Here is a 24,167-nt window from a genome sequence, read left to right as displayed (position 1 = left end):
ATTTTAGTTATTTTGTTGTGATTGTATAATATTATTCGTGGGTACTTGAAACTTCTAAAGTATACTATTATATATCTATGATAGTACCACGGTTTTTTGTTAATGTATATCGCTTTATAAGTACCTAATAGATATTGTGACATGATTAATTTGGAATTAATTATAGGTACCTATTATAGGCCAATTTTTTTTTAATACCATAGACTATTAGACTATATAGATATAATATTATGTCTTATACCTAGACTGACATACCGTCTCCGCTCAGAATCGTTTTTCTTATACAATGATATTATATCATTGCATTCAAATTTAATATCATCCATTATACAAGGACCCATTTGTAACCTACTGTACAGCAGAGCGACATCCACTTACCCACCTTTTACTATTTATATTTAGTTGAATATGAAAAAGCTTCAACTACTAAAAAAAAAAATGCAACAAATGTAAAGGAAAGTAAACAATTACAAATTAGAAATGAGTTGTTAATATTTGCGCAATTTACTGGAGCTTGGATTAGTAGTCACCAGAGTTTCTGCCAAATCCTCTCAATTAAAAAGTTCAGACTAAGCTTAGATATATAATTTTTAGAAAATATTATGGGTTTGGGGCCTTTAATACCCCTATAAAATTTATACTGTTAGTCCCTTGGGTTGGTAAAAAAAGAGTTTTAGCCCAAAATACATTTTGGTTTTATAAATAGTTTAAATACATTAATAAGTATTTAGGTATATTTTATTAATTTAAATAATTATTTATTATTAGTACAAATTGATGATTTCCATAAAGAGGTTACAATTTCTGTAACCGAGGATCAATTAAAAGTGGATGATCAAAACAAATTGTACAACTCAAATTGTGATACAATTGGTAATAATTCAAGTAAGTGTGCTGTATATTAAGTATTCATTTTTTGAAGTATATTTATTTTAATAGATTTAGCTTATTAACTAAATATATTTGTTGTTATTTATTTATTAATTAAATAATATTAAAATTGGGCTTTCATTAAGTCAAAGTCCACATTTCTTGTTTGTAAATTTGATTATATTACATGTATGATATTGTTTAAACATTTTTTTATTTGCCTAATAGGTTATGAATTTAATAATCCATCAAATAAAACAGAAATCATGTTGAAAGATAACACAAATTTAATTGTAACAGACGAGTCCTTACATGAAACAAATTTAGACACATCCGAAAAAAATATATTATCTGGTAATATAACATTAATGAAAATATCTATGAAGTGTATTTACTGTGTTAGATATTAATTTTCAAATATTTGATAACAAATAGAAACCAATTATTTTGAAGAGGTTACAACTGCCAAACCGGGAGAACAATTAAGGTTTGACGATCAACAAAATTTGATGAACTCAAATTGTGATGCAGCTGGTAATAATTCAAGTAAGTGATCTTTAAATAGTTAAGAGCCAATAATCCTGGCTCTTTCATAACATCCATTGTGACATGTGGAATAAAATTTTTAATATATTATTCTCCTATATTATTATATTATAAAGAATACTAAAATATAATTTATAATCTCTATATTCTTATCTAATTTAAGATGCAACTCAACTAAAAATGACGTATTAAAAGATAAAGGTCTGATTAGAATTTAATAATACAATTTGTTGTAATCTTCAGGTTAATAATTATATTAAGGCTTTTTGTGTTTGAATTTATATGTGCTTCTTATCCTATTTTTCTAAATTTCGGATTATTTATTTTATGGTAGTTTAATTCAAAATTGTAATTATTTATTTGAATCTTAGTTTGTTATAAAAAAAAATAAAAATGTTTATAACAATACAAAATATATTATATAATATAATACAAAAAATAATTGTACCATTCAGACCAATTATTTAATGATATTATCTTTAAATTTCAGTTATAACATTCTTTGACTCCATTATCTATTGACAGTTGTATATTTTATATCTTTTTGATGTCATATTCTGTTATCTTATATATTTCACACTGTTAATCAAACTGCTCTAGCTACTTTTGGGTATTCTGTTGTTTATCCCTTAATTTATCAGTAGACAGTCCTGTAAAGTATTTAATTAATAGTATTTGAGTAAAAGTATTCAAATACTTTTTTAAGCATTGAATAACTTTTTAAATGCTTTCAGCATGAAGTATTTTGAATAGTATTTTAAATACTTTTTTTTGTATTAAATACTTTTTGGTATTGAATACTTTGGTTTTTATATCGAACATTTTATTTTTATTCGAAATAATTGGTTGGAAAAAAATTATTGTCTACTACAATAATAGAATAATAGTTTTATTTGGTATTCTGTATTTTTGTGTTAGATGAAAGTTTGTGAAAACCAGTTTTCTGAAAATGGTCATTGAATAACAATATTCCCTTTAAACTATTAGCTAACTATTAGACAACCTACTACCTATGTGTTTATATTACGATAGTTAGAAACCCACTTTAAAAACCAAAAGTATTTGAAAAGTATTCCAAATACTTTTTCAGAGTATTTGAGTAGTATCTTAAATACTTAAAAAAAATTTATTTGAGTATTTACTCAAGTAATTTTTAAAATTATTCTTTACAGGACTGTCAGTAGAAAAATAGATCTTAATAAGGACGGCTATAAATACATTGACTGCTTAGGATATAATCCAGTCACTATTAAATTCTATTTCAAAAAGGTTTGGAAAAACTGCGCAACCTCGAAATTGTAGGACCACTGTGATTCGCCAGTAGTCGACATCCACGAGTGCACATGCGCAAACTGCGATGCGTTTTTGTAGACTTATTAAACTTATCAAACTTTCTTGGATAGAGTATAACTGAATTAAGAAAATCAACCATTGAAATTAGATTTGAACATATTAATATTTTTAGAGAAAAAAAAACTGTTCTACAACAGTGTCCAGCTTATTATCAATTAGCACTATTGATGAACAGTTAATAGTATAACAATTATACAAAATCTAATTGATATGCTATATGCTGCTTGCAATAATTTTTTTTTTTTTATAAAACTGTTAATACTATTTATATTTAGTTTAATATGAAAAAGCTTCAACTACTAAAAAAAAAAATGCTACAAATGTAAAGGAAAGTAAACAATTACAAATTAGAAATGAGTTGTTAATATTTGCTCAATTGGTGGAGCTTGGATTAGTAGTCACCAGAGTTTCTGCCAAATCCTCTCAATTAAAAAGTTCAGACTAAGCTTAGATATATAATTTTTAGAAAATATTATGGGTTTGGGGCCTTTAATACCCCTATAAAATTTATACTGTTAGTCCCTTGGGTTGGTAAAAAAAGAGTTTTAGCCCAAAATACATTTTGGTTTTATAAATAGTTTAAATACATTAATAAGTATTTAGGTATATTTTATTAATTTAAATAATTATTTATTATTAGTACAAATTGATGATTTCCCTAAAGAGGTTACAATTTCTGTAACCGAGGATCAATTAAAAGTGGATGATCAAAACAAATTGTACAATTCAAATTGTGATACAATTGGTAATAATTCAAGTAAGTGTGCTGTATATTAAGCATCAATTTTTTTGAAATATATTTTTATTAATAGATTCAGCTTATTAACTAAATATATTTGTTTTTATTTATTTATTAATTAAATAATATTAAAATTGGGCTTTCATTAAGTCAAAGTCCAGATTTCTTGTTTGTAAATTTGTTTATATTACATGTACCATATTGTTTTAAAATTTGTTTTTATTTGCCTAATAGGTGATGAAATTAATAACCCATCAAATAAAACAGAAATTATGTTGAAAGATAACACAAATTTAATTGTAACAGACGGGTCCTTACATGAAACAAATTTAGACACATCCGAAAAAAATATATTATCTGGTAATATAACATTAATAAAAATATCTATGGATTGTATTTACTGTGTTAGATATTAATTTTCAAATATTTTATAACAAGTAGAAACCAATTATGTTGAAGAGGTTACAACTGCCAAACCGGGAGAACAATTAAGGTTTGACGATCAACAACATTTGATGAACTCAAATTGTGATGCAGTTGGTTATAATTCAAGTAAGTGAGCTTGAGAGGGGGGACCGATTCTAAGTCCTCCTAATATCTGCAAAGTCATCTCAATTAAAAAAATCACGCTAAGCATAGATATATCATTTTTAGAAAATATTATGGGTTGGGGTTAAAATTCTTCTAAAAAAATATGTGCTATTTGCGCTTAAGTTGTTAAAAAAGAGTTATAGCCTGAAATATATTTTGGTTGTATTAAAAGTTTAAATATATTATTAAGTATTTTAAAATATTTTATTAATTTAAATTATTACTTATTATTTGTACAAGTTATTGATTTCCGTGAAGCAATTATAATTTCTGAAATAAAGAATCAATTATTATTGGTTGTTCAAAACAAATTGTATTACTGAAATTGTGATACAATTGGTAATAATTCAAGTAAATGAGCTTTAAATAGTTAAGACCCCATGATCCTGGCTCCATTATAACTAATGTGATATACTGATTAAAATGTTTAATTAATTATACTCCTATATTTTTGAATCTTGTTGATTTCAATTAATTCATACACTGATTTAGTTGGTGATATGTGAAGTATGTGTGCTGTATATTTATTTTAATAGATTCAGCTTATTAACTAAATATATTTGTTTTTATTTATTTATTAATTAAATAATATTAAAATTGGGCTTTCATTAAGTCAAAGTCCAGATTTCTTGTTTGTAAATTTGATTATATTACATGTATCATATTGTTTTAAAATTTGTTTATTTTTGCCTGATAGGTTATGAATTTAATAATCCATCAAATAAAACAGAAATCATGTTGAAAGATAACACAAATTTAATTGTAACAGACGAGTCCTTACATGAAACAAATTTAGACACATCCGAAAAAAATATATTATCTGGTAATATAACATTAATGAAAATATCTATGGATTGTATTTACTGTGTTAGATATTAATTTTCAAATATTTTATAACAAGTAGAAACCAATTATGTTGAAGAGGTTACAACTGCCAAACCGGGAGAACAATTAAGGTTTGACGATCAACAACATTTGATGAACTCAAATTGTGATGCAGTTGGTAATAATTCAAGTAAGTGATCTTTAAATAGTTAAGAGCCAATAATCCTGGCTCTTTCATAACATCCATTGTGACATGTGGAATAAAATTTTTAATATATTATTCTCCTATATTATTATATTATAAAGAATACTAAAATATAATTTATAATCTCTATATTCTTATCTAATTTAAGATGCAACTCAACTAAAAATGATGTATTAAAAGATAAAGGTCTGATTAGAATTTAATAATACAATTTGTTGTAATCTTCAGGTTAATAATTATATTAAGGCTTTTTGTGTTTGAATTTATATGTGCTTCTTATCCTATTTTTCTAAATTTTGGATTATTTATTTTATGGTAGTTTAATTCAAAATTGTAATTATTTATTTGAATCTTAGTTTGTTATAAAAAAAAATAAAAATGTTTATAACAATACAAAATATATTATATAATATAATACAAAAAATAATTGTACCATTCAGACCAATTATTTAATGATATTATCTTTAAATTTCAGTTATAACATTCTTTGACTCCATTATCTATTGACAATTGTATATTTTATATCTTTTTGATGTCATATTCTGTTATCTTATATATTTCACACTGTTAATCAAACTGCTCTAGCTACTTTTGGGTATTCTGTTGTTTATCCCTTAATTTATCAGTAGACATATAGATCTTAATAAGAACAGCTATAAATACATTGACTGCTTAGTATATAATCCAGTCACTATTAAATTCTATTCCAAAAAGGTTTGGAAAAACTGCGCAACCTCGAAATTGTAGGACCACTGTGATTCGCCAGTAGTCGACATCCAACGAGTGCACATGCGCAAACCTCGATGCGTTTTTGTAGACTTATTAAACTTATCAAACTTATTTGGATAGAGTATAACTGAATTAAGAAAATCAACCAATGAAATTAAATTTGAACATATTAATATTTTTAGAGAAAAAAAACTATTCTACAACGTGTCCAGCTTATTATCAATTAGCACTATTGATGAGCAGTTAATAGTATAACAACTATACAAAATCTAGTTGATATGCTATATACTGCTAGCAATAATTTTTTTTTTTTTATAAAATTTTTATTACTATTTTTATTTAGTTAAATATGAAAAAGCTTCAACTACTAAAAAAAAAATGCAACAAATGTAAAGGAAAGTAAACAATTACAAATTAGAAATGAGTTGTTAATATTTGCGCAATTTACTGGAGCTTGGATTAGTAGTCACCAGAGTTTCTGCCAAATCCTCTCAATTAAAAAGTTCAGACTAAGCTTAGATATATAATTTTTAGAAAATATTATGGGTTTGGGGCCTTTAATACCCCTATAAAATTTATACTGTTAGTCCCTTGGGTTGGTAAAAAAAGAGTTTTAGCCCAAAATACATTTTGGTTTTATAAATAGTTTAAATACATTAATAAGTATTTAGGTATATTTTATTAATTTAAATAATTATTTATTATTAGTACAAATTGATGATTTCCATAAAGAGGTTACAATTTCTGTAACCGAGGATCAATTAAAAGTGGATGATCAAAACAAATTGTACAACTCAAATTGTGATACAATTAGTAATAATTCAAGTAAGTGCGCTGTATATTAAGTATTAATTTTTTTGAAGTATATTTATTTTAATAGATTTAGCTTATTAACTAAATATATTTGTTGTTATTTATTTATTAATTAAATAATATTAAAATTGGGCTTTCATTAAGTCAAAGTCCACATTTCTTGTTTGTAAATTTGATTATATTACATGTATGATATTGTTTAAAAATTTTTTTATTTGCCTAATAGGTTATGAATTTAATAATCCATCAAATAAAACAGAAATCATGTTGAAAGATAACACAAATTTAATTGTAACAGACGAGTCCTTACATGAAACAAATTTAGACACATCCGAAAAAAATATATTATCTGGTAATATAACATTAATGAAAATATCTATGAAGTGTATTTACTGTGTTAGATATTAATTTTCAAATATTTGATAACAAATAGAAACCAATTATTTTGAAGAGGTTACAACTGTCAAACCGGGAGAACAATTAAGGTTTGAGGATCAACAAAATTTGATGAACTCAAATTGTGATGCAGCTGGTAATAATTCAAGTAAGTGATCTTTAAATAGTTAAGAGCCAATAATCCTGGCTCTTTCATAACATCCATTGTGACATGTGGAATAAAATTTTTAATATATTATTCTCCTATATTATTATATTATAAAGAATACTAAAATATAATTTATAATCTCTATATTCTTATCTAATTTAAGATGCAACTCAACTAAAAATGACGTATTAAAAGATAAAGGTCTGATTAGAATTTAATAATAAAATTTGTTGTAATCTTCATGTTAATAATTATATTAAGGCTTTTTGTGCTTGAAATTATATGTGGTTCTTATTCTATCGTTACTGTATTTTGGGTTATTTATTATTTGGTGCTTAAATTTAAAATTGTATTTTTATTTGAATCTTAGTTTGTTATAAAAAAAAATAAAAATGTTCATAACAATACAAATGTAAAGGAAAGTAAACCATTACAAATTAGAATCGAGTTGATAACATTTGCGTAATGAGGTGGTACTAGTGGTGGTGGGTTTGGATTATTAGTTTTCCAAATTTTTGCCAAGTTCTCTTAATTAGAAAATTCATACTTAGCATAAATATATCATTTTTAGAAAATATTAAGGTTTGTGCGGGTTTTAACCCATTAGCGCCGGAATTTTATTTTTTACAATTTTAATCAACATTTTGTTGAAAACATAATATGTTAAATCTTAAAAATTATTGTTAAAAATCTATGTTGCCATATGGCAACGTACGGCATTAATGGGTTAATCCCCCTGAAAAACGGAGACTGTTTGTCCCTTTACAACCAGTAAAAAAAGAGTTATAGCCCAAAATACATTTTGGTTATATTAAAAGTTTAAATATATTAAAAAGTATTTAGGTTTATTTTATTAATTTAAATTATTATTTAATATTAGTACAAATTGATGATCTCCATAAAGAGGTTACAATTTCTGAAACCGAGGATCAATTAAAATTGGATATTATATTTGATTTTAAATGCCATTCTAAATAGTTCATCATATATAATTTCATAAGTAATGATTGTTATTTATTTAATATATAGGTCACAAACTTAGTACCTCTAATGAAACAGAAAGCAAGCCATCAGAAAATTCAAGTTTAACTATTATAGAAGAAGAGTTACAGCTTAAAATACATTTAAATGGTATCCTTAGAATTTACATTTGATAAATAGAGGATATTTTATTGTTTTCTTATTCACAATTATTATTATCTAGTAGATGATCAACCGAAAAAACTTATAACTGATGAATTAAAGCAACATATGACAAGGGAGTTTCAGGAATGGTTGAACTCGGTTGATTTTTCAACTAAAAAACCATGTAAGTAATTGATTATACAACATAAATAGTTTTTTTTGGATTTTCTTAAATTGATTTGTTATATTATAAAATATCAATGGAAATTAATTTAATAAATAAGGATTAACAAATAAGAATTTACTTGTTACATTATTATGAAATTTAAAGTGAGATTTTTCTGGAAAAGTAATACAATCTTAATAGTTTCTAATATTGGTTTTATTAGGGTCAATAATCACATAAGATTAACTAAGCAGATTTAATCTTCTATAAAATATCTAATAAATAAGCAATCCATAATTTAACAGTTTAAGAAATATAAATAGTGTCTAGTGGTGGGGTTGTGCTGACAAGACAAGTTTTGGTCGACCGAACAGTTCAATCTTAATCTGAATAGACTATATTAAGTGAAACTCATCTTAGATGTCATTTGAACTTGAATATGCATGATTAGTATAATTTAATTATACTACTAATAATAATAATTATTAATCAGTATCAGCAGATTGAGATTTTGAAATTCATTAAGGAAATATTTAACTCAGAAGAACTTCCTCTAGACTTTACTTAGTGTAAGATTATTCCTATTCCGAAAAAAGCAACCTCAACCAAAATAATGCGATCAGTACCATACAATTAGCTTGTTGACACAATATGTGTCAAAGATACTGACAATAATTATATCAAGAAGAATGGAATATAAGATTGAAGCCATATTGTTAAAAGACCAGTTTGGTTTCAGAAAGAATATGGGTGTAATACTGGCATTAAGAATATTTTTTTTATTGAAAAAAGAATTAGAAAAGATAAGGTTACATAGCTTATGTTGACATAAAAGCATTCGACGATGTCAACTGGTCCATAATGTTCAAGATTCTGAAAAGAGCGGTTATAGAATACAGGAAAGGCGAGACTACTCTTTAAACTATATCAGAAGGAAACAGTTGTTATACGATTTGGTGAATTGAAGAGGAAGCATGCATAAGAAAAAGAGTATGGCAGGGTTGTACTCTCTCACCTAACATATTCAAGGCATACATCCAAGAGTCAATAGACATAATAAGAGAGAAAATACATTTGGGTATAAAGATGAATGACAGGAAAATTAATATGCTACGGTTAGCAGACGATATAGCAGTAATAGCTGAAAACGAAGAAGAACTGCAAAAGATGCTGAGATGTATGGAAGAAATTCTGCTCAATGAACTGAACATGAAAATGAATACAAAAAAGACCTAAGTTATTTTATTAAAAAGGAACAATAATATTAAGGTAAGAATACACCTGCAAAACCAATAAGCAATAAAGCAAGTAGAAGAGTTCACATATTTGGGAAGCACAATAAGTGAAGAGGCAGACGTAAAAGAGAAATATTAAAAATAATTTGTCAAGCTAAGATATCATTTAACACAAAAAGAGGATTACTTCAAGAAATATAAGCATATCATTAGGATAAATCTTCTGAAGTCATAGGTATGAAGTATAATAACTGCATGGCAGTGGAAGGTGGACAATTGCCAAAGAGTAACAGAGAAGAATACAAGCTTTTGAGATATGGTGTTACAGAAGAATGCTTAAAATAAGTTGGACGGATATGGTAACAAATGAGGAACTACTAGAAATGTCTGAAAGCAGAACTCTATGGAATAGTATCAAAAAATGGAGAAATGAATGGATTGGACCTGTATTGGGACATAGTGGGTTGCTGGGATTAATTATAAAAGGCTGCGTAGAAGGTAAAAATGCTAGGGGATGACCACGAATGAAGTATAATATTATGCAGCAACAAATAATAAAGGACCAAGGGTCTAATTCTTGGGAAGAGACTAAGAGGAAGGCAAGCAATAGGGAAGAATGGATAATTTCGGGATTGAATACAAAAAAATAATAATAATAATAATATTTCCTTTAGTATATTTTGTTTCCAAAACATAATATATATTATAATTATTATTTTATTCTTTCAGTAACCTAACCATAGGTTTCACCTTTCCAACCCTCTTCCCACCCAATAATTGATAATTGTACTTTGTTTTTGAACATTGTTAATTTACATTTATATTTTTTAGGTTGTTGTATGAATTCATTTTTTCAACAACTTAATAAAGATCCAAATCTCATCACAAGAGTGAAGTTCAAAGATTTATTGAGTGGCAACCAGAAAAGTTTCGATTTTAGTCAAGGAAATACTGTAAATGGTAACTAGCATCACTATAATATTATTTATGGGAATCGGTGCTTGGATTTTTTTTTCAAATCAATTATTATTAAATTATAAATTTAGTTTCTAAGTTTCAGTATTGGAATGATAAACTAGTTCCTTTCTAATTTCTATAAAGAAATTATTTTTATATTTGAAATATAATGTATGAATAGGATACATACCTGTATTTTATATATACAATAAAGTATGTTTACAATTAAGTATGTTTAGTTGTTATTTATAACATTTGTAAAAATATTAATTAATTTATAATTATTTGACAGTTTTTAATAAGCCAAAATACTTCATTCACATACATTTCTACCATAAATGTCTTCTCTATGTCCGTTACTTGAACAAAACTGTAAACGTCACTTTTTCTGTATAGTACGTTTCAAATGTACCCCATAATTGAGTAGCTCACTGTAAAATATGTAATAAAATTGAATTCATCTATAAATCATCACATACAAAAATGATTCTGACCGGTGACTGACATATACCAACAGCCAGATGATAGATCCTCTATTTCTAAGGATTTTTTTTTAAATAAATAACATTTTTTTTTACTATTAGTAATATTTTTTGAAAAATAATACTGTAGGTTGATCCAATTTTTGAATCTTTTTGAATCTTTTTGGATTTACTTGTTAAATGATCTACAGCTCATATTGAATACCGGAGTAAAACAAAAAATAAAAAATAAAAAAAATAACAAAAAACATGAATACCTTCTGTAGTGATATCATAAATGAACATCTTCATTTACATATACAAAATTTTATTTGTTTTATGAATAGGACACAACTTAAATGCGTCTATAAAACAGGAAATTTTTAATGAACCATGTGACGATCTTGGAGGTAATCGTGATAATGGAGGTAAGTGCGAATATTAAATTTGGTGCATTCATAGATTTAATATTTATTTTCACATTATGAAGATAAAAAGTAGATTTTTATAATTATTTTGTATAGATCCAAAAAATAATAATTGAAAAATATGTTAATTTTGTATTGGCAGGAAATTTAACCACTTCCTGCCTTGATCCTCTCATACTGTTTTGTTTGTGTTTAGATATTATTTATATAATACATAGGTATAGTTATTAAATGTATTATTAAAATATTAATATGATACATTAAAGTCAACTATATATGAATAGAATAGACAATCACATTGCTTATTAACAGTATTTATAATTTTTGATTGTTTATTTTAAACGTGACATTTCTATTTGAAGCTGCAAAATAAAAAAAAAAATATTTGTGAATACTAAAATTTCAGATTTAATTTTAATTTTTAATGTTAATCTTAACTGGTTGGTATATTGATGATGTATTGTGTTGTAGTGAAATAACACCTTAACAGTGTGGCCATCCATATGAAATTCAATATGTTTTACTCATGTTATGTCATATGCCTATTTACCGGTCTGTTATAAATGAATAGTTTAGGCCTAAAATTATTTTGTAGTTAAAAAACTGGTTAAAATCTTGCATTCTTCATACTTCATTCCAGATGGCGGCTTCAACGATAGCTGACCATTCACCAATCACAGAATGATAAGACATTTCTGGGGGGGGGGGGGGGTTCAATGTTTCTTTGGAATAAAGTATAGATACCTACTGTACAGCGGTGTGGTACCCACTTTTTCTATATTACATTGTTTGATACAAAAACAGTTATCTTAAATTAAAATTTTTTTTAAAATATTTTTTTGTAGTTTTCTTAGTTTTCACACTAGAATCTAATATAAAAAAAAAAAAACATCAATTTTATATATTTATGTTTATTTATATACTTTTTAGATAATGAAGAAAGTGGCACACCTAAATTAAAGGACAGTCAATCTGATAAAGTAACTTTAATTGTTACTACAAGACCTGCAGATAATTTAAATGGTAATCCTAATTATACTATTGATGATAATTGTATTATAATAATATATTGATATTCTTAAATTAATTTATGCCATTAATTATTATTTATCATTCTTAAGTTTATTATAACTTAATATTATTAAAAAAACCTTAGTTTACCATAGTACAACAATTTAGTAACAACGGCGGCCTAGCTGTGTCTGAAATATTTTGTGATAAATAAACTTTGTAAAGCTAAGTTAACAATTTAAGGAGCCAATTCAGTTTTGCTCACAGGCCATATAAGTTAGGGTCAAACCATATCCATGCATATATCAGTAACTATATTAATTTTTGTAATATATATTTGAAATTAATGACTTGAAATGAAAATCTTTTAAATATTGCTTTATTATGGAGTGATATTTCAGTAAAAAAAGAGATTTTTAGTGAAAATATAATATGGATTCTTTCTTGACCTTTTTAACTTTCTATATAATGATGTTAAACATTTAAGATTGGAAAACATTTAACTAATAATTTATTAGTTTGAAATATGCCTAAGAAAGTTGAAAATTGTTCTAGTTAATATAAAATAATCCATTAAATAAACTCTCTAATACAGTATTTTATACTTTGTTATATGTATAAATTATATATTAATTTCATTCAAAACAATTACTTGTAAAATATGATAGTCTGTGATTCTTACCACAAAACTATTTGATCATGGAATTTGGACTTTGCTCATCAAAATGACAAAAACATTAAATCACTTTAGAACTAGATTTAATAATGAGAACTTCTCCCTAGCGTGTGATGTCTTGCTTTTTCAATAATTTTAAAGAGAGTCATAAATATTACGATTTAAAAGACTCATAACATAAATTTAATATGTTACACACTTGTAAAACAACTAAATATGAGTGCATGTATTGATTTTTTTAAATAATTTTATAGTTCTTATATTTACACTGTTTATAATATTTGACTTTATGATTATAGAAGATAATGACGTAAAATTGGAAAATTTGATAGAAATAGAAGCTACTTTTGCTTCCGAAGATAGTCTTGTTCATAAAAAACAACCAAGTAAGTTATATCCTAATACATTTTAACAGAATTAAATGTAAATCAGTGATATTTAATCAATTCCACATAAATCACATGTTTTTGTAATTTTATCCTTCATTATTATTTTTATGTATAAATATGATATAACTAAAAAGTATGACAATAATAAAGCTAAAATTATGATTTTTTAAATTTTTATTCATCACGTTTAGGTTATGCACCCAATGATAAACCTACTATAGAAAAATGTGACGTATCTAAAATTGAAAGTTTATCACCAACTACTCCAATTCCTCTGGAAAATAATCAAAGGAAAGTTAATGACCACCAAGATAAAACTACTGACAGTGAGATTCATTTATTATAATATATTCATTTTAATTTTAATTAACACATTCACTGCGTATCATGTTTTTGTATACTTGTCGTGACGCTGATAAAATTCTAGTTTAAAAAAAAAATTTCATAAAAATTGAAAAATTAAAATTATAGTCCATTAAATAACAAAGTACATGATGCCGATTGGGGTCATTCAGCATATGCGAACTATGTACAATGACGCCAATTGGCATTTTACGCAGAAAACTAACACGTTTGATAGACAATCACATTAGTTGCCTTTTCATTAATGAATTCATAACATGTATCAACAAGTTATATAATCATTGTCTTATAGTATTTTAAAAGTAGATGAGTTATAAATGTATATTAAAGTTATGTTCAAATCTTGAGTTATTATTTATACAGATATTTTTGCGCAATAATTAAACATAACAATACATTATTGTGTTAAAATATTTTGTTTCAGATTATACATCAGTTGATAGTTTTATTTTAAGCAAAAGTAATGATCATAATATAGGAAATTCCTCAAATTCATCAATGTCAGAAAATGTGATGAACAAAAAAAAGAAAAATAAAGATCACAAAAATAAAAATACTGATGGTAGAGTACCTATATACATATTGTTCTTTTATATATAATGTTAATTTATAATATTGTGTAGGAGAAGATCATGTCTATAGAGTAAAAGCATCAACATCAACTAAGTCAATAAATAAGAACATACATGAAAAACACAAACCGACCAAAGGTAAAGAATTTTTATTGATAATTAGTATAATTATTAATTACTAAAATATTGATTTTATATTAATTTATATGTAAGAGATAATTACATAAAAAAATTCAAAATTTTGAATAACTGCTAAAAAAATTCTAAGGATATAATATAATATATATATAGATTCTGATAAATAAAATAAACGAGCTTTAATTTTTGAATTTGAACATTAATTTCTCAGATACCATTTAAAACTATACTGATTTTAATATATAATTGATATTATAATTTTATTGATCATATAATTTAAAATTTTACTATTATGCTTTTTGTTCTATGAATTATCTGAATATACTGTTAGTTTAAACCAAATTAATGATACTAAAACTTCTAGTTCTTCATGTTTAACAATATCTACATGTTGCCAATTAAAAATATGAAAATTAAAAATCATAAAAAAATAAATATTCATGGTAGGGTTAATTAATTATTATTTCATATAAATGAATAATGTTCTATAGGAGGAGATAATGTTCATAAAGTTAAAGACGTATTAACATCAACAAATGAGTCAAAAAATAAGAATATTTATGAAAAATACAAACCGACCAAGGGTAAATATTATTGATATTGACTGTAATACTGGTTTTTATACTAATTTATTATATAATTTATAGGTCTAGCAGTTAGTTATATAAAAAAAACAAACCTCTATACAAAACTATTAAAAAGCAAGTCTAAGGATCTATATTATATAGATTCTGATGATAATGATACGGTTACTACCAAGAATGTAAAAGGTTTCTCATCATTTTTAATTTTACTATTTTATAAAATTAAATAAATGGGCTTTAATTTTTTGAATTTTTTTTCTCTGGTTCCATTTAAGTTAATGTTTTTATTCGCAGTGAATTTTAGAATAATAGTTTCATTTGAGTAGTAATTTAATTCCTATAAAATATATATTAATATATATTATAAATATATAATATATTTTATATATTATAGTATAAATATATATTTTGTAGAAAAAATGTGTAGTTTAATTTAATATGGTAAACAAAATATACTTTGTTTTAGATCTTACTTCTAACGATAGTTTTACTTTAAACCAAATTGATGATTATGAAACTGGCTGTTCTTCAAGTTCATCAACAGTGTCTAACAAAAAAAATAAATTGAATGATCGTAAAAGTGATAATACAGATGGTACTATTTACATAGTTTTTATTATTATATTTTTACTTATTTATATATATTTTTAAAGATCATATTCAGAGAGAAAAAGAATGTTCATCAACACCAATAAGCCACTTAAATATTCAAAATATTTATAACAAGAGCAAAGCATCTAAGGGTAATTATTATTTTTGTTTGTGTTTGTTTTAATATAAAGTTTTACACTGATTTAAAATATTTAAATGTATTGATTTAGAAATTGATAACTTGAAAAAACCACAAGTATATGAAAAATATACTAAAAACAAGTCCAAGGATGTGAAAATTAATGACGACAAATATAATTTTTTCAACACAGACCATAATCAAGGTAAGTAACTTTTATTATTTTCTTAAGACTGAACTAAAAATCTACATTTTATGAAGTTTAATACCTTGTTTAAATGTTGTTTCAAATCAGTTGAAAAATTCTCAGTCAAACTTTAAACTTGCTTAGTTTAGTAACTGTTATTTATTTAATTTTGTTGAATTTATTTATTTTAGATATTGCTTCTGATAATAGCTTTACTTTAAATGAAAATAATCAACCTGGAGCTTGTAGTATTTCAAGGTCATCAACATCAACAAAAGTGGCAAATAAAAAGAAGAAAATTAGAGAAAATAAAAGTGAAATAACTGATGGTAGTATTAATTGATTGATTCTTGTGTTATATGGACTAATTAATAATGGTTTTAGGAGAAGATAATTTTTGGAGATCAAAATCATCGACATCAATAACAAAGTCAACCGATAAGATATTACTTGATGGAAAAGAAAAATCAACTGAGTGTAATGACTATTTATTGATGGTGATGATTATATTGTTGTTATTTCTAATTTATGATATAATTTATAGGTCTACCAGTTAGTTATTTGAAAAAATTAAAAATTCAAGAAAAATTTTTAAAAAACAAGTCTAAGGATTCATTAAAAATAAATAATGAAGATAATTTTGAAACGGACTATCAACAAGGTGAGTTATATTTCTTTCTTTCCAATTTAATAATATTAAATAGAACAATTTTGTGAAGTTAATATTTTTGGGCTATTTAATTTTTATATTGAATTTTTCTTAACTTCCTGGAAATCATTCTTTAGAATTTAAATTTTAAGTGTTACATTAAAACGTAATATTTCAGTTACATTGGTTTTTTTTTAATTTCAGATGATAGATCTAATGATAGTTCTATTACAAATCAAAGCAATCGACTTAAAGTTTGTAGTTCCTCAAGTTCATCAACATCAAGAAATGTGACAAATAAAAAAAAGAAACCTAATCATTGTGAAAGTGGAAATTCTGATGGTAGAGTTATTTTATTGGTAACTATTAGATAATATAAAATAATTAATGATGATTTTAGGAGAAGATCATTTTTGGAGTCCAAAAGTGTCTAACAATAAGATATTACATGGTGAATACAGTAAATCAACCGGGGGTAAGGATCTTTTATCGGTGGTGATAATGATAAAATTGCTTATTTTTACTAATATATATTATAATTTATAGATAAACCAGATAATAATTTTAAAAAATCAAAAGCTTATAAAAAATTTCTTAAAAGCAAGTCTAGAGATGCATTTATAAGTAATAATAAAGAAAAAGTTGAAGCTAACTATCAACAAAGTGAGCAACATTTTTATCTTCTCAATTTAATAAAAAAAAACAAAAATTAAAATCTCGTTATGATTTTATTTTTATGATATTTTAATTTTAATTTTACTTTGGGCATAACTTTTTAAAGTTGTTCAGCTAAGTAATTAGGTTTATTTCTTATTTTAAAATTGAATTCATCTGTTACAAATATTTTATATTTATTCTTTTTTTTTTTCAGAGCTTATATCAAATGAAAGAAAACAACCTGAAGCTTGCAATTCATCAATATTAACAAATATGACAACTAAAAAAATGAAAACTAAAAATCATAAAAATGATGTTTCTGATGGTAATGTTGATTTTTTGATGACTTTCTCATACATACTAATAAATAATGTTTTTTTTTTTTTAAGAAGATCATTTTTGGAGAGGAAAAACATTGACGACCGAGTCAAACAAAAAGATAAATTATGACAGAGAAAAAAAATCAACTGAGGGTAAGGATTATTTAAAGTTTGTAATTATGTTCAAGAAAGAACCAATAGGGTGTCGATACATTTTTTCGACATTTTAAAATCTAATCTAGAATTTTATAGACACCCCCTCCTGCCATTATATATTTTTTAAATTGTCCCTGACTATGATATTGCTTTTATACTATTTTATAATAAATTAACATTATATAGGTCTAGGAGTTAATTACATAAAACAAATAAATTTGTATCAAAAGCTTCTAAACAGCAAGACTAGAGATGCAGTTTTAAATTATGAAAAAAAGGATTTTGATGATGACTACCGACATGAAGGTAAGTTATTATTATTTAATTCAGTCTCAATCATTGTTTATTTTATGTTGTTATAATTTTATAATTTCAGATGAAACATCTAATGAAAGTTTTATTATGAATCAAAGTCATCAACCTGAAGCTTGTAGTTCTTCAAGCTCACCAATGACAAAAACTGTTACAAATAAAAATAAGAAAACTAATTATTGCGAAAGTAGAATTTCTGATGGTATTGTTATTTTATTGATAAATATTAGATATAAACTAATTATTATGATTTTTAGAACATTTTTGGAGATCAATAGCATCAACATCAACAACAGAGGCCAACGATAAGATAATACTTGATGGAATTGACAAATCAATGGAGTGTAATGATTATTTATTGATGGTCATGATAATATTGTTGTTATTTCTAATTTATTATGTTATTTATAGGTTTACCAGTTAATTACTTAAAAAATATAAAAGTTCATGAAAAACTTCTAAAAAGCAAGTCTAAGGAATCATTAAAAATTGACGATATAGATAATTTTGAAGCTGACTATCAACAAGGCAAGTTGCATTTCTTTCCATCCTATTCTATAAAATAAAAACAATTTATCTTGTTAAGATTATATTTTTGTGATTTAATCTTGATTTGAAATTGATGTGAATTTTACTTTGAGTATAACATTTAAAATTTGTTTAGTTTGTAATAATATTTCTTATTTTATTTTTAAATGTTATTGATCAGTTACAACTTACAAATATTGTTAATTTAACTGTATAATAATTTTTATTTTAGATGTTATTTCAAATGAAAGTAATCAACTTGGAGCTTGCAGTTCATCAATCTCAACAAATGTGACACCTAAAAAAAAGAAAACTAAAGAACATAAAAATGTTATGTCTGATGGTAATGTGGATTTATTGATGACTGATACATAAATACTAATAAATTATGTTTTTTTTTATGGAAAAGATCATTTTTGGAGAGGAAAAGCATCAACTTCGACATCAACAACTGAGCCAAATCATATGTTTATGTTTGTCAAAAGAAGCGAAGCAATTGAGCGTAAGAATAATTATTAATTACGATTGTGTTATTGTTATTATACTAATTAACTTTATCACTTATAGGTCTTGGAGTTGATCACAAACATAAGTCAAAAGTGTTAAAAAAATATGCAAAGAAAAAGTCAAATGATCTAGATTTAAATAGTGACAGCGAAGTTAATGTAGTTGGTGACTCTCTACTAGGTGATTTAAATTTAAAATAATTGTATTTAATTAATTCTCACATTTTATTATATTCAATACTTGGTATTATTTAATTTTGTTCTGAATTGGTTGTGAATTTTAATTTATATTTTGATTCCATATTACATTTGTGCAGTTTACTGACTTTATTTATATGTTATAATTAAATGTATTGTTCATTTAGAAATATTATTATTATGTAATTTTGGAATTTAATAAAATTAAATTAAAGACTTTAATATTGTTAAGTTTTTTTCATATATGTTATTATTGTATTTCGTTTTGGATTGGTAAAGGGTTTTTTTATTTCTTTGATGACATTAAGTATAGAGTGCAGTTTGATTTTTTTAATATCATTGTTTAATCACAATGTTTCACTGATGCTATTTTATACAGATATTTATTAAATATTAATTAAAATATATTTACAAATATATATATATTTATACTAATATATATATGATAATAATCAACTTATTATTGTTTTAAAAGATTATTTTTTGTTTCAGATTTAACTTCCAATAGTCTAACTTTGAATAATAGTAATTTTTCTGATATTGCTACTTCAACAATAGAAACAACTGTATTAATTAATAAGAAGAAAATTAATAACCATAAAAATAAAGTTACTGATGGTAGGGTTAAATTTACTTATTCTAAAATTATTTCACCTTTATTCATCTTTAATAATTTTAGGAGTTAATTGTGTCAAAGAAGTAAGAGAGCTTAAAAAAGATATTAAAAAGAAATCGCATGTTGTAGATATTCTCCCTGACAAAGATGATAAAGTGATTAATAACTATCAACCAAGTGAGTTCTAACTTTAATTATTTTTATACATATATTTTATTTATTTAAATCAGATTTCTACAATATACATACACGGACACATATATGTAGATGTAAATATATGGTATATACATACATTGTGATTATAATTACCTACCCTATAGTGCAGTAGTTCTTAACCTTTTTTGAATGATGCCACTCTTAATAACTACTACTAATTAATAATTGACACTTTTTGACGATTATAATAAAAAAAAAAACTTAATATTTTATAAGATTTTCGCGGAAAACAGTTTATGTATTTATGTACATTTTCAAATTGTATAATATATTAAACAATGTATGAATAGCACAAAACAGTTTGCATTCAAATTACAAATTAGACAATTAAAAATAATAAAATCAATAAAAAATTTTTATAATTTTTCCTCCGATTTTAAAATGTTGACGGAAAACTTGTTCCAAGTTCACAGAACACCGGTTAAGAATCACTGCTATAGTGTGTAACTTGAGACCGTGCAAATAAGTATAACATCGAAAGAGTATAATTTGAAGTTTTGTTTTATTTATAAATTAATTTTTAATGTAATTAAACATAACTTTATTATTAATTTTTTTGTTGAGTAGATGTTTAACCAAGAAAATTGTGAAACATCAATTAGTTTTATTAATTAATGTTTATTATGGTATAATATGTTGTATCTTCATTGTTATTTCCTACCCTCTTAGTACAGACAGGAACAGCCCAGTTAAATAACTGTACAAATATTGAGTAATTCTATATTTGTTGCTAAAATTAATAATTATCTAGTTAGTAAACACTGCAATGTATTATATTTTTGTTCTGGGAGTTGGTTATATTATGTTAATAAAAATTTATATTTTTAAAATTTGTCCCTTCATGTTTCAGTTCCCAAATCAAATAATGGAAATTGGTCATGTGGAAGTGCTAGTTCATCGAATTCAATACCTTTGTCAAATCACCAAATAGAATCTGACGACGATGCACATACCACTGATGGTTATTTTAATATTTTAATATTTTTTTATATTAATTGATTAAAAATTTGTTTTATTTGTTTACAGATGATGATCAATATGTTAAAAACAGAAAAATTTCTAAAAAACAACATAAACCTTTTGATGATGTAGACCGTAGTATTTTCGAGGCATTTGGATATGAAAAACTATGTAAGTATGCTATTAGTTAATTAACATTAAAAAAATGCTAGTATTATGAAATTATTTATTTATGCTATCCACCATTTTTCTGTTGATTACGTGCTTCAGGTTAAAGGAATATTTAAGCATTTATTCATCCCATCATATGGATTGGTAATGCCAGGTTATTCTATATTATCAAGGATTTTAAATACTGTATTCTTCCTACAAATATGTGGTATTGACGTATTGTGGTGCTTGGTGTTGGCCAAAACTGGCATCTGGACACCACCATAACAATGGACTTGATAGTACCTATAACTATACTAATTTCATCCTTTCCGCAGTTCCAAACCGTCTTGAAATATTTAGAAAGCTTTCTCAAGTAGAGATTCAATGCATTCAATACTCCCCAAAACAAACATTATGCTTAAAAGGGAGTTGCAAGAGTTTTTCTTGTATATTTGTATTTATCATTAGGTATTTGTGTATTGTTTTGCTAAATAAATTATTATTATTATTATTATTAGCTTGAACATAACAAAGAAGAGTAATGTTGGTTGGTAGCTTCTTGGGTATTCGGGCTCACACGGACTTTATTTCTTTGATTTCGGAACTAGTCCAGCTTCAAAAATATTGTAGTTTATACTAGCAAGCCGTTGCAGGACCATAAGACTGAAATAAAACTCGCAAGATAAAAAAAAAACTCAACTCAAGTATTATAAAATACAAAATATAATAAATTAACAGTATATTATCTATGCAATAAAGCCAGTCTCCAATATAAAAGTGATAACAATTTTTATTGCATATACAGATTTAGTATTTAAAATGGAGTGGAGGTTGAAAGAAATATTAAGCGTTTTAAGTGAGTTAAATAAAATTAGTTGTTTTTCCTGCTGAGCAAGGTAATCAAATATAATACATGGGAGATCACAGATACATTAATTTGAATGAAGTGTACAAAAAGGAGATTCATTTAAGCCAAGTTTGAAAGAGTGACTTGATAAAATAGTATGCCTTATAGGTATGAAATGATTAAATTATACAATATAATATATGGTATATGTAAGCTTAAGTTATTAAATCAAGTTTTTTTGAAAAGATTAGGTTTAATATATCTATATCTGAAAGTAAAGTCTGCAGAAATGTTATTCCAGGAAGAAGACCATAGATTAGAGATGTAACATTTTAAAAAAGGAAGGAAATCTGACTATAGTAGATGAGGAAGAGAATGGCACATTAGATTAAATGTGGATTTGGTCAGATTATCGGAATCCTCGTTACATGTATTCCAGTATGCCTGAGAATCTAAAGGAAGTAAATTATTTAGTTTAATTGACTGAGGGTGAAAATAAGAGACTAAATACAGGACCTAGATTATACAGATATATCTTCGTGGATAGTTAGACATGGGGAGAATGCGCAGAATCAGTGCGTTCTCCCACTGGATAGAGTTTACAACACAATTATATAAACATTTTGCGCGGAATCAAACGTGTTTAGTTGGAACCCGGGTTCTTTCTCTCGTGTCGCAGAGTGTATTAACATAAATTATTTTTGACAGATATTTGAACTGTTGTTCGAGTGGAATTCCTTTCTGTTTATTCTGTGCTAATATCATAAATTAAGATATAGTCTATTTAAGTTGATTTAATTTTAGCAGTTAGCACTACTACTGGATAATGGGTACTGTGATAGAGATATAAAAATATTTTTACAACTAAAAACACTAGTGATGTACATTTTAAAATTGTACTGATGTTTCAGTTGGTTTGTGAGTTAATCATAATGAAACAGTGTCTGTTATATTCTATAGGCTGTTATTTAATTTGTATTCCTTAAATCATTATTTTACATGACAATAACAATGATACTTTTTTGTTTGATGTTATCATATTTATATTTTCTGGATTAATTAAACTTCCAAAAATACAAATAACTGATCGAATGTGTAGATATATTAAAATAAAAAATAAGTATCTATTTACAAGACTGAGAATTTTTTTAAAATCATTAAGTTAAATATAGTATATTGTAAATCAAGTTTGAAGTTACTTTTCTTTTTTAATTTACAAAAGTTATAAGCTATGTTGTAAAAATAGTTTAAGTTATGTTGAAATACTTAAAAATCAATTGCATTTTTTTTCTGAATATTTTCAATCTTCCAAAGCACAATATAATTCAATAAAAGTATTTACTGTTCACAAAAACAAAAATATATACTATTAATAACTAGCCGACCCGTCACAGCTTCGCTCGTGATTGGTTGTTTATTTTGCCTTCGGATGATGATATGTAGAATTTTTTATTCAAATGTTATCGTTTAATGTGATCGGTAAGTAAATATACAACGATTAATGAAAACGTATTGAAATGTTACTTCATCAATTGGTAACGGCTAGAACAATTTTTCAAATTTGACGGGTATTTTCAGATTTCTGTTTTTGTTTATAGATGGTTGCTATAGGAGAAATAACAACTTTATATAGATTATAATTATTATCAGGGCTCGTAAGTTCATGCATCTGCATGTTTTTTTTGCTACACAGGAAAACATGCTAGCTGAGATACAAATTAATTTCATAACAATAGTAATAATAATATGAAGTATGATAGTGCATGTTTTTGTCATGTTTTGGGTGTAAAGGCATATTTGGCATATAGTCGA

The 24,167-nt window shown here is 25.0% G+C and overlaps 1 protein-coding gene across 21 annotated transcripts in view; it reads left to right on the top strand.

Annotated features, from left to right (window-relative positions):
• LOC100575183 (probable WRKY transcription factor protein 1) overlaps positions 1-24,167 on the top strand; it is a 70,768-nt gene that overhangs the window by 22,697 nt on the left and 23,904 nt on the right. For 2 of the 21 annotated variants that reach the window (XM_008180767.3, XM_008180746.3), the window contains 44 exons: positions 769-885; positions 1,099-1,224; positions 1,306-1,416; positions 3,410-3,526; positions 3,743-3,868; positions 3,947-4,060; positions 4,797-4,922; positions 5,001-5,114; positions 6,567-6,683; positions 6,898-7,023; positions 7,105-7,215; positions 8,245-8,346; positions 8,420-8,524; positions 10,573-10,701; positions 11,507-11,587; positions 12,518-12,610; positions 13,574-13,660; positions 13,855-13,989; positions 14,451-14,588; positions 14,650-14,736; positions 15,228-15,320; positions 15,384-15,506; positions 15,787-15,915; positions 15,974-16,063; positions 16,142-16,255; positions 16,429-16,566; positions 16,622-16,714; positions 16,782-16,898; positions 17,091-17,228; positions 17,287-17,361; positions 17,433-17,549; positions 17,758-17,868; positions 17,933-18,016; positions 18,206-18,325; positions 18,396-18,533; positions 18,589-18,675; positions 18,743-18,859; positions 19,092-19,202; positions 19,269-19,361; positions 19,427-19,546; positions 20,056-20,181; positions 20,243-20,356; positions 21,246-21,356; positions 21,422-21,526. In XM_008180767.3, coding sequence (XP_008178989.1) covers positions 769-885; positions 1,099-1,224; positions 1,306-1,416; positions 3,410-3,526; positions 3,743-3,868; positions 3,947-4,060; positions 4,797-4,922; positions 5,001-5,114; positions 6,567-6,683; positions 6,898-7,023; positions 7,105-7,215; positions 8,245-8,346; positions 8,420-8,524; positions 10,573-10,701; positions 11,507-11,587; positions 12,518-12,610; positions 13,574-13,660; positions 13,855-13,989; positions 14,451-14,588; positions 14,650-14,736; positions 15,228-15,320; positions 15,384-15,506; positions 15,787-15,915; positions 15,974-16,063; positions 16,142-16,255; positions 16,429-16,566; positions 16,622-16,714; positions 16,782-16,898; positions 17,091-17,228; positions 17,287-17,361; positions 17,433-17,549; positions 17,758-17,868; positions 17,933-18,016; positions 18,206-18,325; positions 18,396-18,533; positions 18,589-18,675; positions 18,743-18,859; positions 19,092-19,202; positions 19,269-19,361; positions 19,427-19,546; positions 20,056-20,181; positions 20,243-20,356; positions 21,246-21,356; positions 21,422-21,526 — 4,926 coding nt within the window. The remainder of the gene's footprint in view (positions 1-768; positions 886-1,098; positions 1,225-1,305; positions 1,417-3,409; positions 3,527-3,742; positions 3,869-3,946; positions 4,061-4,796; positions 4,923-5,000; positions 5,115-6,566; positions 6,684-6,897; positions 7,024-7,104; positions 7,216-8,244; positions 8,347-8,419; positions 8,525-10,572; positions 10,702-11,506; positions 11,588-12,517; positions 12,611-13,573; positions 13,661-13,854; positions 13,990-14,450; positions 14,589-14,649; positions 14,737-15,227; positions 15,321-15,383; positions 15,507-15,786; positions 15,916-15,973; positions 16,064-16,141; positions 16,256-16,428; positions 16,567-16,621; positions 16,715-16,781; positions 16,899-17,090; positions 17,229-17,286; positions 17,362-17,432; positions 17,550-17,757; positions 17,869-17,932; positions 18,017-18,205; positions 18,326-18,395; positions 18,534-18,588; positions 18,676-18,742; positions 18,860-19,091; positions 19,203-19,268; positions 19,362-19,426; positions 19,547-20,055; positions 20,182-20,242; positions 20,357-21,245; positions 21,357-21,421; positions 21,527-24,167) is intronic. The other 19 variants (XM_008180759.3, XM_008180760.3, XM_008180754.3 and 16 more) reach the window with 19 other exon arrangements.

This window comes from Acyrthosiphon pisum, chromosome A2 (genome assembly GCF_005508785.2).
Source record: "Acyrthosiphon pisum isolate AL4f chromosome A2, pea_aphid_22Mar2018_4r6ur, whole genome shotgun sequence".
In the NCBI taxonomy this organism is placed as follows: domain Eukaryota; kingdom Metazoa; phylum Arthropoda; class Insecta; order Hemiptera; family Aphididae; genus Acyrthosiphon; species Acyrthosiphon pisum.
This window is presented reverse-complemented; position numbering and strand designations above follow the sequence as displayed.